The sequence below is a fragment of the Miscanthus floridulus genome, chromosome 9 (genome assembly GCF_019320115.1).
Source record: "Miscanthus floridulus cultivar M001 chromosome 9, ASM1932011v1, whole genome shotgun sequence".
In the NCBI taxonomy this organism is placed as follows: Eukaryota; Viridiplantae; Streptophyta; class Magnoliopsida; order Poales; family Poaceae; genus Miscanthus; species Miscanthus floridulus.
In genome coordinates this window covers 5,402,093-5,413,576 of record NC_089588.1, presented here as the reverse complement: position 1 = coordinate 5,413,576, position 11,484 = coordinate 5,402,093, and the positions used below count along the sequence as shown (strand labels likewise).

The 11,484-nt window shown below is 57.8% G+C and overlaps 2 protein-coding genes across 2 annotated transcripts; both read left to right on the top strand.

Moving 5' to 3' along the window:
• Window positions 1–272: 272 nt before the first annotated feature.
• On the top strand, window positions 273–1,760 carry LOC136481229 (uncharacterized). The gene is made up of 3 exons (XM_066478584.1): window positions 273–490; window positions 584–749; window positions 1,424–1,760. Exons 1-3 carry the CDS (start codon window positions 273–275, stop codon window positions 1,529–1,531), a joined length of 492 nt encoding a protein of 163 aa, XP_066334681.1. The 3' UTR covers window positions 1,532–1,760.
• Window positions 1,761–6,901: 5,141 nt separating this feature from the next.
• Window positions 6,902–7,772, top strand: LOC136479126 (uncharacterized). Its single transcript, XM_066477091.1, has 2 exons — window positions 6,902–7,408; window positions 7,695–7,772. Exons 1-2 carry the CDS (start codon window positions 6,902–6,904, stop codon window positions 7,770–7,772), a joined length of 585 nt encoding a protein of 194 aa, XP_066333188.1.
• The last annotated feature ends 3,712 nt before the right edge of the window (window positions 7,773–11,484 follow it).

Sequence of the window (11,484 nt, the reverse complement as noted above, 5' to 3'; positions counted from 1 at the left end):
GCTATCTCCCGCGGGGACGCTGCGTGGGGGCAGGGTCAGGGCGACGTCGGCGCGGTCGTTGGCAGCCGGCAGCCCCTGGGCCAGGAGCCCTATTCGGCCTCCCCAGCGGCATCGCGCTGATGCCGGCGACCTCGGCATCCATGCCGCGTTAGTTCTTCCGCCGCCCATTCCCGCCGCCGTCCTCGGCCAAGCACATCAAGGAGTCACTCGCTCGCCGACCTCTGCGTCGTAGGTGCCCAGGCCGCCCGTCGAGGTCCCGATCCTTTTCGCACATGGCAAAAGCCTTGGCCGTAGTTTGGCCGCTCGTGAAGGGATGCATCACGGGCAGCGTGGTCGGCATCACTGTCGCTGACTGGGTCGCCTCCGTCGTCACCATGGACGGCGCCTCCAAGCACCCAACCTTTGACCCGCAGCAGACCAAGCGCGCTCTGGTGGAGAAGCGCTGCCTCTACCACTATGACTTCTCCCGCGGCGACGTCGTCGTGTTTAGGTGAGTTAAGTCACCGCTGCTCGCCCGCCTCCGAGTCCGTGGGAGTTTCTTGGATTGGTTGGTTGTTGATGTCGCTGCTGTTGCTCGTCTCAGGTCGCCGAGGAACCATTGTGAGCTGATGGTGAAGAGGCTGATTGCGCTACCTGGGGATTGGATCCAGATCCTGGAGAAGCAGGAGATCCAGCAGATCCTAGAGGGCCATTGCTGGGTTGAAGGGGACAATGCCACCCTCAGCTTTGACTCAAGATCCTATCGCCCTGTAAGTTATTCATCTCGTTACTGGACACAACTGCGTTATTGGCCTAGGATAAATTGCTTGTTAATTGCAAAAAGGAAGGCCTGACTATGTAGCTGTGTTACAGGATAAAAGTCATTTGCTTACTTGGTTACCAAAGTGATAGTTTTAGTCGTTTATTCCTAGGGATCTTTTTAATCTTGATGAAAGCATCTTTATCTTGAATTGGCATCTTGATCACTGGAGGAATTTAATTGTATGCTTTGCAAATCCGAGCCATTGACACAATGCTATTTCATTATTCATATTTGTATCCCCATTAAAAAGTTCAAAGTATCAATTTCATTCCTTGTTTGTTTGGTGGATAAAATTAGCTTGAAGCCTTCAATATCTCCACTCCTGTTCATTTTCTCTTATGATAGTTTCCTCATGGTTTATTATGATATGATATCTTGCAAGCCTTTTATTCTAATTCTAATAGCATAGGAGGGCAAGTATAAAAGAGTAGGCCAGTGCCTCGTTGAGCTTTTTTCGGTTATGAGTGTTCATGTCTTTCTGTCCTTTAAAGAGACAAGCAAATGGCGCCCAGGCTCCAGCAGCACTCATTATGAAATACTTGTTTGCACAGTGTAGCAGATCGAGTTTCTAGGCATCTGTGATCTTGTTACTAAAACATCCAAAACACTTTATACCTGTAGGTTCCTATGGGTCTGTTGCGGGGGAGGGTCACACACATAATCTGGCCACCCCAAAGAATTGGCCGAGTTGACAGAAAAATGCCCGAAGGAAGGATTATGCCACTATGACCTTTTGTTAGGTTGGTTATCCTGCATTCTTTTTACATTCTAGGGTTAGGATAGCATTACAAAATTGGACTAGTTGAAGCCTCAAGATGGACTCCACTGTATGTGGGAGGGCAGTGAAACTAAGGAATGTGATACTGATGATGATTTTATATCTGATTGACAATCAATCTCCCTGTCAGAACCAATTGCAGGATTGTTTGAGAAAAGAACCAATTATAGGAAATGTCTGGTGAGAACCTTTGCTACTTGCGGTTTTTGGAATCCTTGATATCCAGTTACTCCAAAATCGTTTTTATCGTTGGCTTGATATTATGTTTCATCCTGCCATAACTAAATCATACTCAACGAATAGTTGGTGCTACTTAAATTGCTTATTTGTTAGCCAAATACACATGGAGTATTTAAAATGTACACTCATTAGTAATTTCTGTAATAGCGTTATCAATGTCATCAGTTTCAATTAGCAATATGCATTTTCTTTTGACAAATATAATGTTGTTCTCTTATCATCGGGTTCTACTGAAATGCTCACTCTTGATATGTAACTGCTTTCATTTGAAGGCACAAGCTCTTGGCAGCAGTCATTTGAAAGAAGAACCAAGAGTATGGTAGGCCACTGCTAGACAGGGCAGCAGCTCAATTTTCAGCAATAGTGTCGGTGTTTTGGTCCGGTGGGTCCTCAACCGACTAGTGAAAGTGTACTGCATGCCCCTAATCCCGGATGGTGATGCAAAGAGACACAAGGTTTATACTGGTTTAGGTAATAGGTGCCCTATGTCCAGTCTGAGAGAGCGATCTTGTATTCCTTGCACCGAGGTGCTTGTAGTAGGGGCTTACAAGCTGAGCGAGAGAGGGAGCTAGTCCTAGGTCTCTGCGTAGAGTGGCGTGGGTTGCTTGAGATGTTGATCTCTTGTAGTGAGGGAGCGTGTGTGTTACAGAGCGTTGTGCGTTGCTTGCACATGTGTCCCCCCAGAAGCGGCCCTGGTCACTCCCTTTTATAGTCGAAGGGAGGCACAGGGGCGGTACATGTATTTGCTACGTGGCATTTTGTGAGCAGAGGCGTAATGTCCGAGCCCTACAGCTCGTCACTATGGTGGCATGGTCAGTGGAGTGGTCTTGTCCTCGGTGCACTGGAGCGACGCGCCGGTCATGCCTGATCCTGTGCGACGTGGGAGCTCCTGCAGCTTGACGCAAGGCATGGCACGTACTGCGGACGACGTGCCGGTCCTAGAGTGCTGACAACATAGAGAGCCGAGGCCCAGTCAGTGCAGAGGCCAAACCATTGTGGGGGGCTCGACGGGCACGAGTCCCGAGGCTACAGGAACCCGGAAGCGGATAGCCGAGGCTCGGAGGGAGCGGTTGGTCTTGTACGTCGATTCTGAGGTTACAGGGACCCGGACTTGACTTTCCACGCCGCGCTGTCCTTGGAGCAGGGGTTAGGCAGCACAGTGCAGCACGGGTGTCAGCCGTGGGCACAGTGCCGAGTACAGCGGCTGGTAACGCCTGCCCCGTCCTGTCCTGGACGGCATGGCGTCGATGTGACTCCCGTCTCGTCGGCCACTCCACTGTATCGTGCCGTCGTTCGGCTGATGTCGCGGGAGCGGTTGGACATGTTAATTAGATGTGACATCTGGTCAGAGAAGTCGGTCGAGGCAGCGGTGATGGGGTTGATGCCGAGCTGGCCTCGAGCGAGTCGGTAACTGGGTGCTCATCCGAGGCCTCATGGCGCGGGGCCTCGGGTGAGTCAGAGAATCAGTACCTTGTCCAAGGCCTTGCGCGTAGGGCCTTGGGCGAGTTGGAGAACCGGTACCTCGTCCGAGGCCTTGTGGTGTGGGGCCTCGGGCGAGTCGGAGAATCGGTACCTCGTCCGAGGCCTTGCGCGTGGGGCCTCGGGCAAGTCGGAGAACCGGTACCTCGTCTAAGGCCTTGCGCGCGGGGCCTCAGGCGAGTCAGAGAACCGCTACCTCGTCTGAGGCCTTGTGGCGTGGGGCCTCATCCGAGGCCTCATGGTTTCATTCCGGGCTGAGCCCGCTTTCGGTGAGCCCGGATATTGTTCGAGGTGGGCCGAGCGGTCCAGCCGGGCCTCGGATAAGGTGGGGGTTTGCCGATGGTTGTCTCTTGGCATCGATATTTACAAGGTCTAAGCGATGTTTTCGGTTCTTGCTTAGGGGACCTCTTTTTATGGTACCCGACAGTAGCCCCTGAGCCTCGGGGAGAGTGTGAGCGCTCTTCCTAAGGTTTTGACGAGACTTGGCTCGCGGCAGCTCCTAGCGGGATGGTGTTTCATACTCGAGGCTTCGGTGGGTGCGCGTGAGCGCACCCACCGGGTGTAGCCCCCGAGGCCCTGGAGGAGTGCATTTATTCCTCCAGGGGCTTTTTTCATGTTGAGCGAGGGGTTTTATCACGTTTGCCGAGCCCCCGAGTGCGAGTTCAGGTCGCTAGGCCTCGGCTTGGTTGCAGGAAGAGGCCCCGAGCCTCTGCTCGGAGCAAGAGGGTGATCAGGAGTTTCCCTGTCTTTTTTGTGCGGCCCTCGCGCATCCTTTTCGTTCGGAAGGAGGGGTGGAGTATGCTAGGCTACCCTCGGTGGGCGAGCAGTGACACCTTCGGTGAGCTGTTATCGGGTAAGTCCGAGTGGAGGCCCATGCCCCATTCGATAGGGGTCGGCTAGCGGTCTAGAGACGCACTCCAAAAGTACCAGAGGGCTTCTCTAGTGGGTCTGGGGGCTCGGTTCCTCCCTACGGTGGGATCTCATTCAGAGACCTCCCTGCCGGTCTCGGACACGACTTAGGGCATCCCAAGCAATTGCTTGCTTGGGCCTCGGCCATGTATGGGCTCACCTATAGTCATCCCTGACTCTATTTATCCTAGAGCGGCTGTCGAGACCCTTGAGGGCCCAGCCTTCGAACCCCTGAACCATAATGGGCTCGGTGCCCAGTTCCTTAGTCTGAAAGGAATCGGGTGGGGGATATTCCCTTCCCATCGGCTGACGGCGGCGGGTGCGCCTTTTGAGGCGGTTCCTCGGGGAGACGGAACGGCGCCTGCCGTCACTGTGGTCGAATGCGACGCGGCATCTGTGGATGGGACATTATTGTGTGCGCGCGGTTAATAAGAAAAAGGTGGACGTGTGGGCGGTTTGGTTGGATCCGGATTAACCACGCTAGATCTGAGGGAAACTTTCCCAGTTTCGTTGCCCGCCCATTTTGCCCTCTTTCCTCCCTCATAAATACATGACGAGCCACGCCCCGCCCCTCCTTACCATTTCCGCCTGCGTTCACCCTTTCTGCCCTCGAGCGGTTGCTAAGAACAGAGGAAGAGAGCACCGGGGAGAAGGAGGGAGAAGGGGAGGAAAGGAGAGAGAGACACACAGAGAGAGAGAGAGAGAGAGAGATAGCAAGAGCACGCCTTACCGCCGTAGCCACATTCTCCGCCGTAGCCACATTCTCCACCGTACCCATGGCCGACGGCGCTGTTGTCCTCCAGGTGGATCCTTGGGGTTCGTCCGATGTGTCCACGGCGACGCTGCAGTCGCTCGTCGACGATGGTCTCCTCTGCCCGATCACCGACCCCAACAGACCAGAGTGGATTGCTCTAAGGGACGAGCCAAAGCCGAGGCTATGCGATGGCTACATCGTGAGCTTCGTGGCCTTCCACGAGCGCGGCCTCGACTTGCCGACGGACCGGTTCATGCGGGCGCTTCCACATTACTACGGCGTGGAGCTCCACAACTTCAACCCCAACTCCATCGCATAGGTGGCCATCTTCGCCGCCGTCTGTGAGGGGTACCTGGGCATTGCCCCCCACTGGGAGCTGTGGCTCCACTTCTTTTGGGTGGGGCTCACCACCAAGCCGGTGGGCACGACGGGCACGTGGAAGGCGTTGAGGGCCGGTGGCTACACTCTCCAAGTGCACCAAGACCGGCAACCCTTCTACATCCCGACCCAGCTCGCGTCGTCCAACCGCCGCTGGTACAATAGCTGGTTCTACCTTCACAATGATGATGGTGGGCTTCCCCCCTATACCAGACGGGTCGTGGAGAGCCAGCTGGAGAGGTGGAGGTACGGCGTCCCATTGGCAGATCAGTCCAAGCTGCAGCCGCTCCTGAGGGTGCTGGAGAGGCTACGCAGCCACGGCCTTACAGCAGCCATGGTCGTGGCGGCCTTCCACCGCCGGAGGGTGCTGCCGCTGATGGCTCGGTGGCAACGCCTGTTCGAGATGACACCGGGTGTGCCGATCAACGACATCTAGTTGTCCACCGTCGCCCTTTCCGACGAGGAGATTCTACATCGGGTGAGAGAGATGGTGGAGGGGCGGTAGAGGAGCAGTGATCTGACCCCGTTCCCGATACGCCCATCATGGGGGTACATCTCTCTGGTGAGTCACGTGTCGCTGTGGCCCCCGAGGCCTCCTTGCTCCTTATGTTTTCAATCTGTTCCCTTATTTGCGTTTGTCGCTCCTACAGGGGATGAAGGATGTGCGAGCCTCCCCGCCGCCTGTTCCCGAGGACACAGAGCGGTGAGCGGAGAACAGGGCGCACGCCGAGGTGTACAAGGAGCGAAAGGACGCCAAGGAGGCTAGGTGCAAGAGGAAGAGCCTCGAGCGCGACGAGCTGGAGAAATGTCGCCAGCAACAGAGGCGCGATGGTCTCCCAGAGGAGCCATCTTCGTCATCATCGTCGATGGATTTTTCGAGCGATGACGACGAGATCGAGGCGGGGCGGGGTCCCCTAGACCACCTCCCTGACGTTAGGGAGATGGCGGCCGGGGCATCGGCGAGTGGCCTGGCGTCTCTAGGAGGAAGAGGAGAGGGCGCCTTAGGGCTAGCGATTGCCTGCCCCGGGGCCGAGGCCGACACGCTCGAGACACGGGCATCGGGGAAGCACGCCATCAGCCCGATGGGCTCGACGGTGGAGGTGGAGCGGGCAACGGCGGGGGCGACTCAACCACCTCCGCAGAGGGCCGAGGGGGAGTTGGAGTCCGGTGAGGGCCGGCCGGTACCGGCGAACACGGGGGTCATGCCACCGCCACCGCCACCACCATTGCCGAGGACGAGGGACGCGGTGCGAAAGCTATTGCTTCCCCGTTCGAGGTAAGTGTTTTGTCAGTGGAGTTTGCAGCATCTCCCACTCGTTCTTTGGTCGTATGCTGACCTCGTGAGTGTTTTGTCTTTAGCCGGAAGCGTCAGGCGGAAGCGCCCGCCCTGGCGCCAATTAAGGCGCTCAAGGTGAGCACCAGCTCCACCGCCCGATGGGTGGTGGACACGCAGGCCGCCATGCAGCGTGGCGCGGCATCAGCCAGGGCCGACCCGAAGCAGCTGGTCGCCTAAGGAGAGGCTACCGAGGCGGCCACAAAGCAGGCGGGGGAGGAGGTGCCTATGCCCCATGAGGCCGGGGCCACCGAGGGTGAGGCCGAGGCCCCTAGGACCTCTGAGGCCGAGGTGGCGGAGGCTGGGGCTTCCAGGGCTTCTGAAGCCGAGGTGGCGGATGTCAGGGCTCCCAAGACCACCGAGGCCGAGGTGGCGGAGGCTAGGGCCTCTAGGGCTTCCGAAGCTGAGGTGGCGGATGCCGGGGCTCCCAGGACCACCGAGGCCGAGGTGGCAGAGGCTGGAACTCCTGGGACCACCAAGGCCGAGGTGGCGGAGGCCAGCTTGGGCGCGGCGAAGCCGGCGGCCCAGCATACGGAGACGGAGGTGGGGCAAGCTTCGGTACCACCCCCGGTCCAAGACCCACCGCCATCGCAGGAGAGCGCCCAGGAGGTGGAGGTTCATTCAATCTCCTTCGACAATATTTCTCGGGGGAAGGAGGTGGTGGATGCCGAGGCAGCTAGCACCGCAGAGCAGCCAGCTCTGACTTCTGGCGATGGGAGCTCAGCCCTCGTCCGGGTACGACCCGAGCCCCATAGGTGGGATATCCCACGTGTCTTGTGGTGGAGCCAGGATGACCCTGAGGGGGGAGCCTCTGTTCGCCCTCGAGGATGCGGACGAGGGGGGGCACTGGGGCTCCCTCGAGCAATTCCGCCAGCTAGTGGAGCGGTCGCTGCGGACAGCATTGTCCGTCGTGGCTGACAACCTGCCCAGCGTTGCCTAGGTACGCGCTTTCTTTTCTTGTGCTGTGTCGTCTTTTTCCCGAGTTTTCTCGCAATGCTTGATGTTTGTTCTGCCTATCTAGGAGCTCGAGGCCCGGTCCCTCGAGAAGTCGATGTTCCTCCGGTGGGAGAGGGATGTTTGGGACCAGCTTCGACAATAGAAGGACCTGCTCACCAATGCTAATGAGCTTCTATCGGCGCGGAGCGCGGAGGTGGAGGACCTCCGCCTTCGCTGTGCTGACATGAAGGCCGAGGCGGCCACGGCTCGGGAGCAGGCCACCCCTTTGGCGGTGCGGATCCAGGAGCTGGAGGAGGAGCTGACCCGGGTGGCCGGCGAGCGGGGTACCTTCAGGTCCCGGGCCAAACAAGAGGCAGCCTCTGCCAAGGCCATCGCCGAGCAGCTGGAGGCGGAGCAGAGTGCGCACCTATTGATGAAAGGTGCCCTGGTGGGGGCTGGCAAGGTGGCTGAGGCCTCCCGGGTCAAGGCCTTAGCCTGGAAGGAAAAGGCTGAGGGTGAGTCCTGTTGAGCCGTGCCCCTTGTTTTATTTGTTTTTCTTGCGTTCGACCCCTAACTCCCCGACGTGACGTAGAGCTAGAGGGGGAGGCTTCCATGGCGGCCGAGGCCTCTCGGGTCGAGGTCCAAAACTAGAGGGAGAAAGCCAAGGGTGAGTCTCATAGGCTTACGCCCCTGTTTGGCTTGTTTTCTTTTGTGCTTAACCCTATCCCGCTTGTCTTGGCGCAGGGTTGAAGAAGGAGGCCTCCCGGGCAGCTGAGGCCTCCGTCACAGTGCAGGCGGTGCTCGAGGCCAAGATCCGAGAGCACAACACGCTATAGAGCACCGCCCGTACCGCCTGCGAGGCCCTAGAGGTCGGGGGGGTCGAGTTGGGCAGTTCCCTCGGGAGCCGCTTGATCGTGTTGAGCGACCGAGTCCACGAGCGGCTCCGAGGGGCGCTGCATATGGGCATCAAGCGCGCCCTGGCCGTCGTCTCCTCGCACTACGCCGGCATCGACCTTGAGGCCGTCAGCAATGGTTACGTCATGGCTGAGGATGACAAGAAGGCCGAGGAGGAGGTCATGAAGCTGGTGGAGGCGGCTGAGGCCCCTGGCATGGCACTGGCCAGGTTGTTCGAAGAGGAGGTGGTTCCTCCTACGCCGACCGCCGACGCTGGCGACCCTGAGTTTTGACCTAGGCCAAATGGGGCCATGTAAATAGATTAGGACTTACATCATTGTACCATGACACTTGTGGCCATCGAGGCCTTTTAAAGTACTTGTGTGTATATGCTTTTTAATCATTTTATTGTATTTCTGAGCCTCTGCCCTCTGTCTCGTCTTTGAACATGTCTCTTGCAAAAAACTTCCTCGAAGCCTAAGCTGCCCTTCGGGCAAAAGGTGGTGAGGGAGTTGCCATAGCCCAGAGGCGTAGGCCGTCTCATGGCTCGGCCAGCCTTTTGGCCCTGACACAGACTTTCGGTCCTTAGGTTTTTTACAATCGATTTGTCAGAGTACGCGAGAGAGTTTGGCGTAGAAATTTTTTCGAAAAACGACTGAAAAACGGTGTCTGGGACTTAGGAGGGGGGTCCCCCCATCTAACCCCTAAGGGAGGCTTGGTTCTGTAGAGGTAGAGCCGAGTCTTGTTCAAGCCCCGTGGTGGGCACCTCTACAGAGGTAGAGCCGAGTCTCCCTTATAGCGTTATCGTAACGCCGATTCCCCATCGATGGGCTCGGGGGGTTTCTCGAAAAATTAGAACAACTAAAGAACGCGTCTTTATTGTATTTCGAGAAATAATGTATACAATGCTTGGGAATTTAAGGGTAGAATTGACGTAGCTGTTCTATGTTCCAAGCGTTGGTGAGGATTTCGCCCTTCTCGTTGGCTAGATTGTAGGTCCCGAGCTTTAGCACTTGGGCGAGGCGGTCGTGCACCGAGGGGGCCTTGTTGGCTTTCGGTGCCCGAGCAGGCTCGGGACGAACCAAGGCCTCTCTATCCTACCGAGGCGGTGCCACGGGTAGTTCTGAGGCGCCCCCGTGCCGTTGAGAGGCGGAACTTTTGGCCTGCTGTACCGCGGCGGCCTCGAGGAGGTCTTGGAGCTCGCCATGGACCCATCGCCCCTCTGAGATAGATGGCTCAGGCATTGTCCAGAGTAGCATCGCTGCTGCCGCGACGTTCGGGCTAGCGCGATTGAAGATAGGGGGTTGCTCACCCCCTTTGTCGTTGTTGATGCGGTGGTTGACGTCGTGAGCCCTCCGCCGGGCTGCTCTACCATCACCGTGACCCCACTGCTCTTGCTCGGGAGTGTCTCGGAGCTGCTGTAGAAGGAGTCGGTCTTGTTTGACCTTGGCCTAAAGCTCACGGAGCTGCTCTAGGTCTAGGTGTTGAAGTTCCTCGTGGGTGGGGTTCTCGTTCCGCGCTGCCGGGGGCTCGACGTGTGGAGGTGTGGTGTCGCCTGCCCCCTCGTGGGGCGGGGAGCGATTGCCTGCCCCTTCGTCCTCATCGCTCACACTCGGCACCCCGAGCTCGACGTTGAATCACTCACGAGTGGGATCGTAAGTGTCTTCGTCATCAGAGTCAGAGTAGCCGAAGCAGTAGTCGCTCGCGGCCATGAAGCGGCACATGGATTTAGGGTCGTGAAGCCCAGAGAAGTCCACTCTGGCCCACGCCTCGTCCTCCTTCGAGGAGTCAGCGTGGGTGTGGGTTGAGGTTGTGGCGATGAGGTCGAGGGCAAAACGTTGGTGGCGTCCTGGGGGCTATGTGTGAGCAGAAGCGTAGGCAGCGGCAGCATTGCCCAACCCGAAGGAGTACGAGGATGGTGTCGTCGCCTGGCTCCGCCCCGCCGGAGTCGACTCCTTAGGAGGTGGCGGGGCGGAGCTTGATGACGGGGCGTTGCTGCGCGCCACCGATGTCTTTCCCTTGCCCAAGCTTAAGCTAGACAGGTCCCCAGCCAGGGACTCTGTACCAACAGCCAGGTATGGGATACTGGCGGAGCGCGGTGCGTCGCCCTGAGCTCATGCGGTGTCGGAGTGGTCTCGCCCGCGTCGTGCCTGGTGAGCGCGATGAGAGCGGCGGCCCGGGCGCCGCCTGCGCCTGGGCTGCTGGTGCGTGATGTCATCGTCGGTGGATGGGGCTCTGGGTGGGAGTAGTACCATATCGTACTCATATCCTAGAGACATGAGCTCTAGGCTCCCGAACTAGATCACCGTGCCAAGACACCGTAGTCACACGGGGTCTGCCATCCGAAACTTGTCGGGATGACTAGGCTAACACGCAGTATGGCCCCTACCTAGCACGCCAACTGTCGGTGTTTTGGTCTGACGGGTCCTCAACCGACTAGTGAAAGTGTACTGCGTGCCCCTAATCCCGGATGGTGATGCAAAGAGACACAAGGTTTATACTGGTTCAGGCAATAGGTGCCCTACGTCCAGTCTGAGAGAGCGATCTTGTATTCCTTGCACCGAGGTGCTTGTAGTAGGGGCTTACAAGCTGAGCGAAAGAGGGAGCTAGTCCTAGGTCTCTGCATAGAGTGGCGTGGGTTGCTTGAGATGTTGATCTCTTGCAGTGAGGGAGCGTGTGTGTTACAGAGCGTTGTGCGTTGCTTGCATGTGTGTCCCCCCTAGAAGCGGCCCTGGTCACTCCCTTTTATAGTCGAAGGGAGGCACAAGGGCGGTACATGTATTTGCTACATGGCATTTTGTGAGCAGAGGCGGTATGTCCAAGCCCTGCAGCTCATCACTGTGGTGGCATAGTCGGTGGAGCGGTCTTGTCCTCGGTGCACTGGAGCGACGTGCCGGTCATGCCTGATCCTGTGCGACGTGGGAGCTCCTACAGCTTGACGTAGGGCATGGCGCGTACTACGGATGATGTGCCGGTCCTAG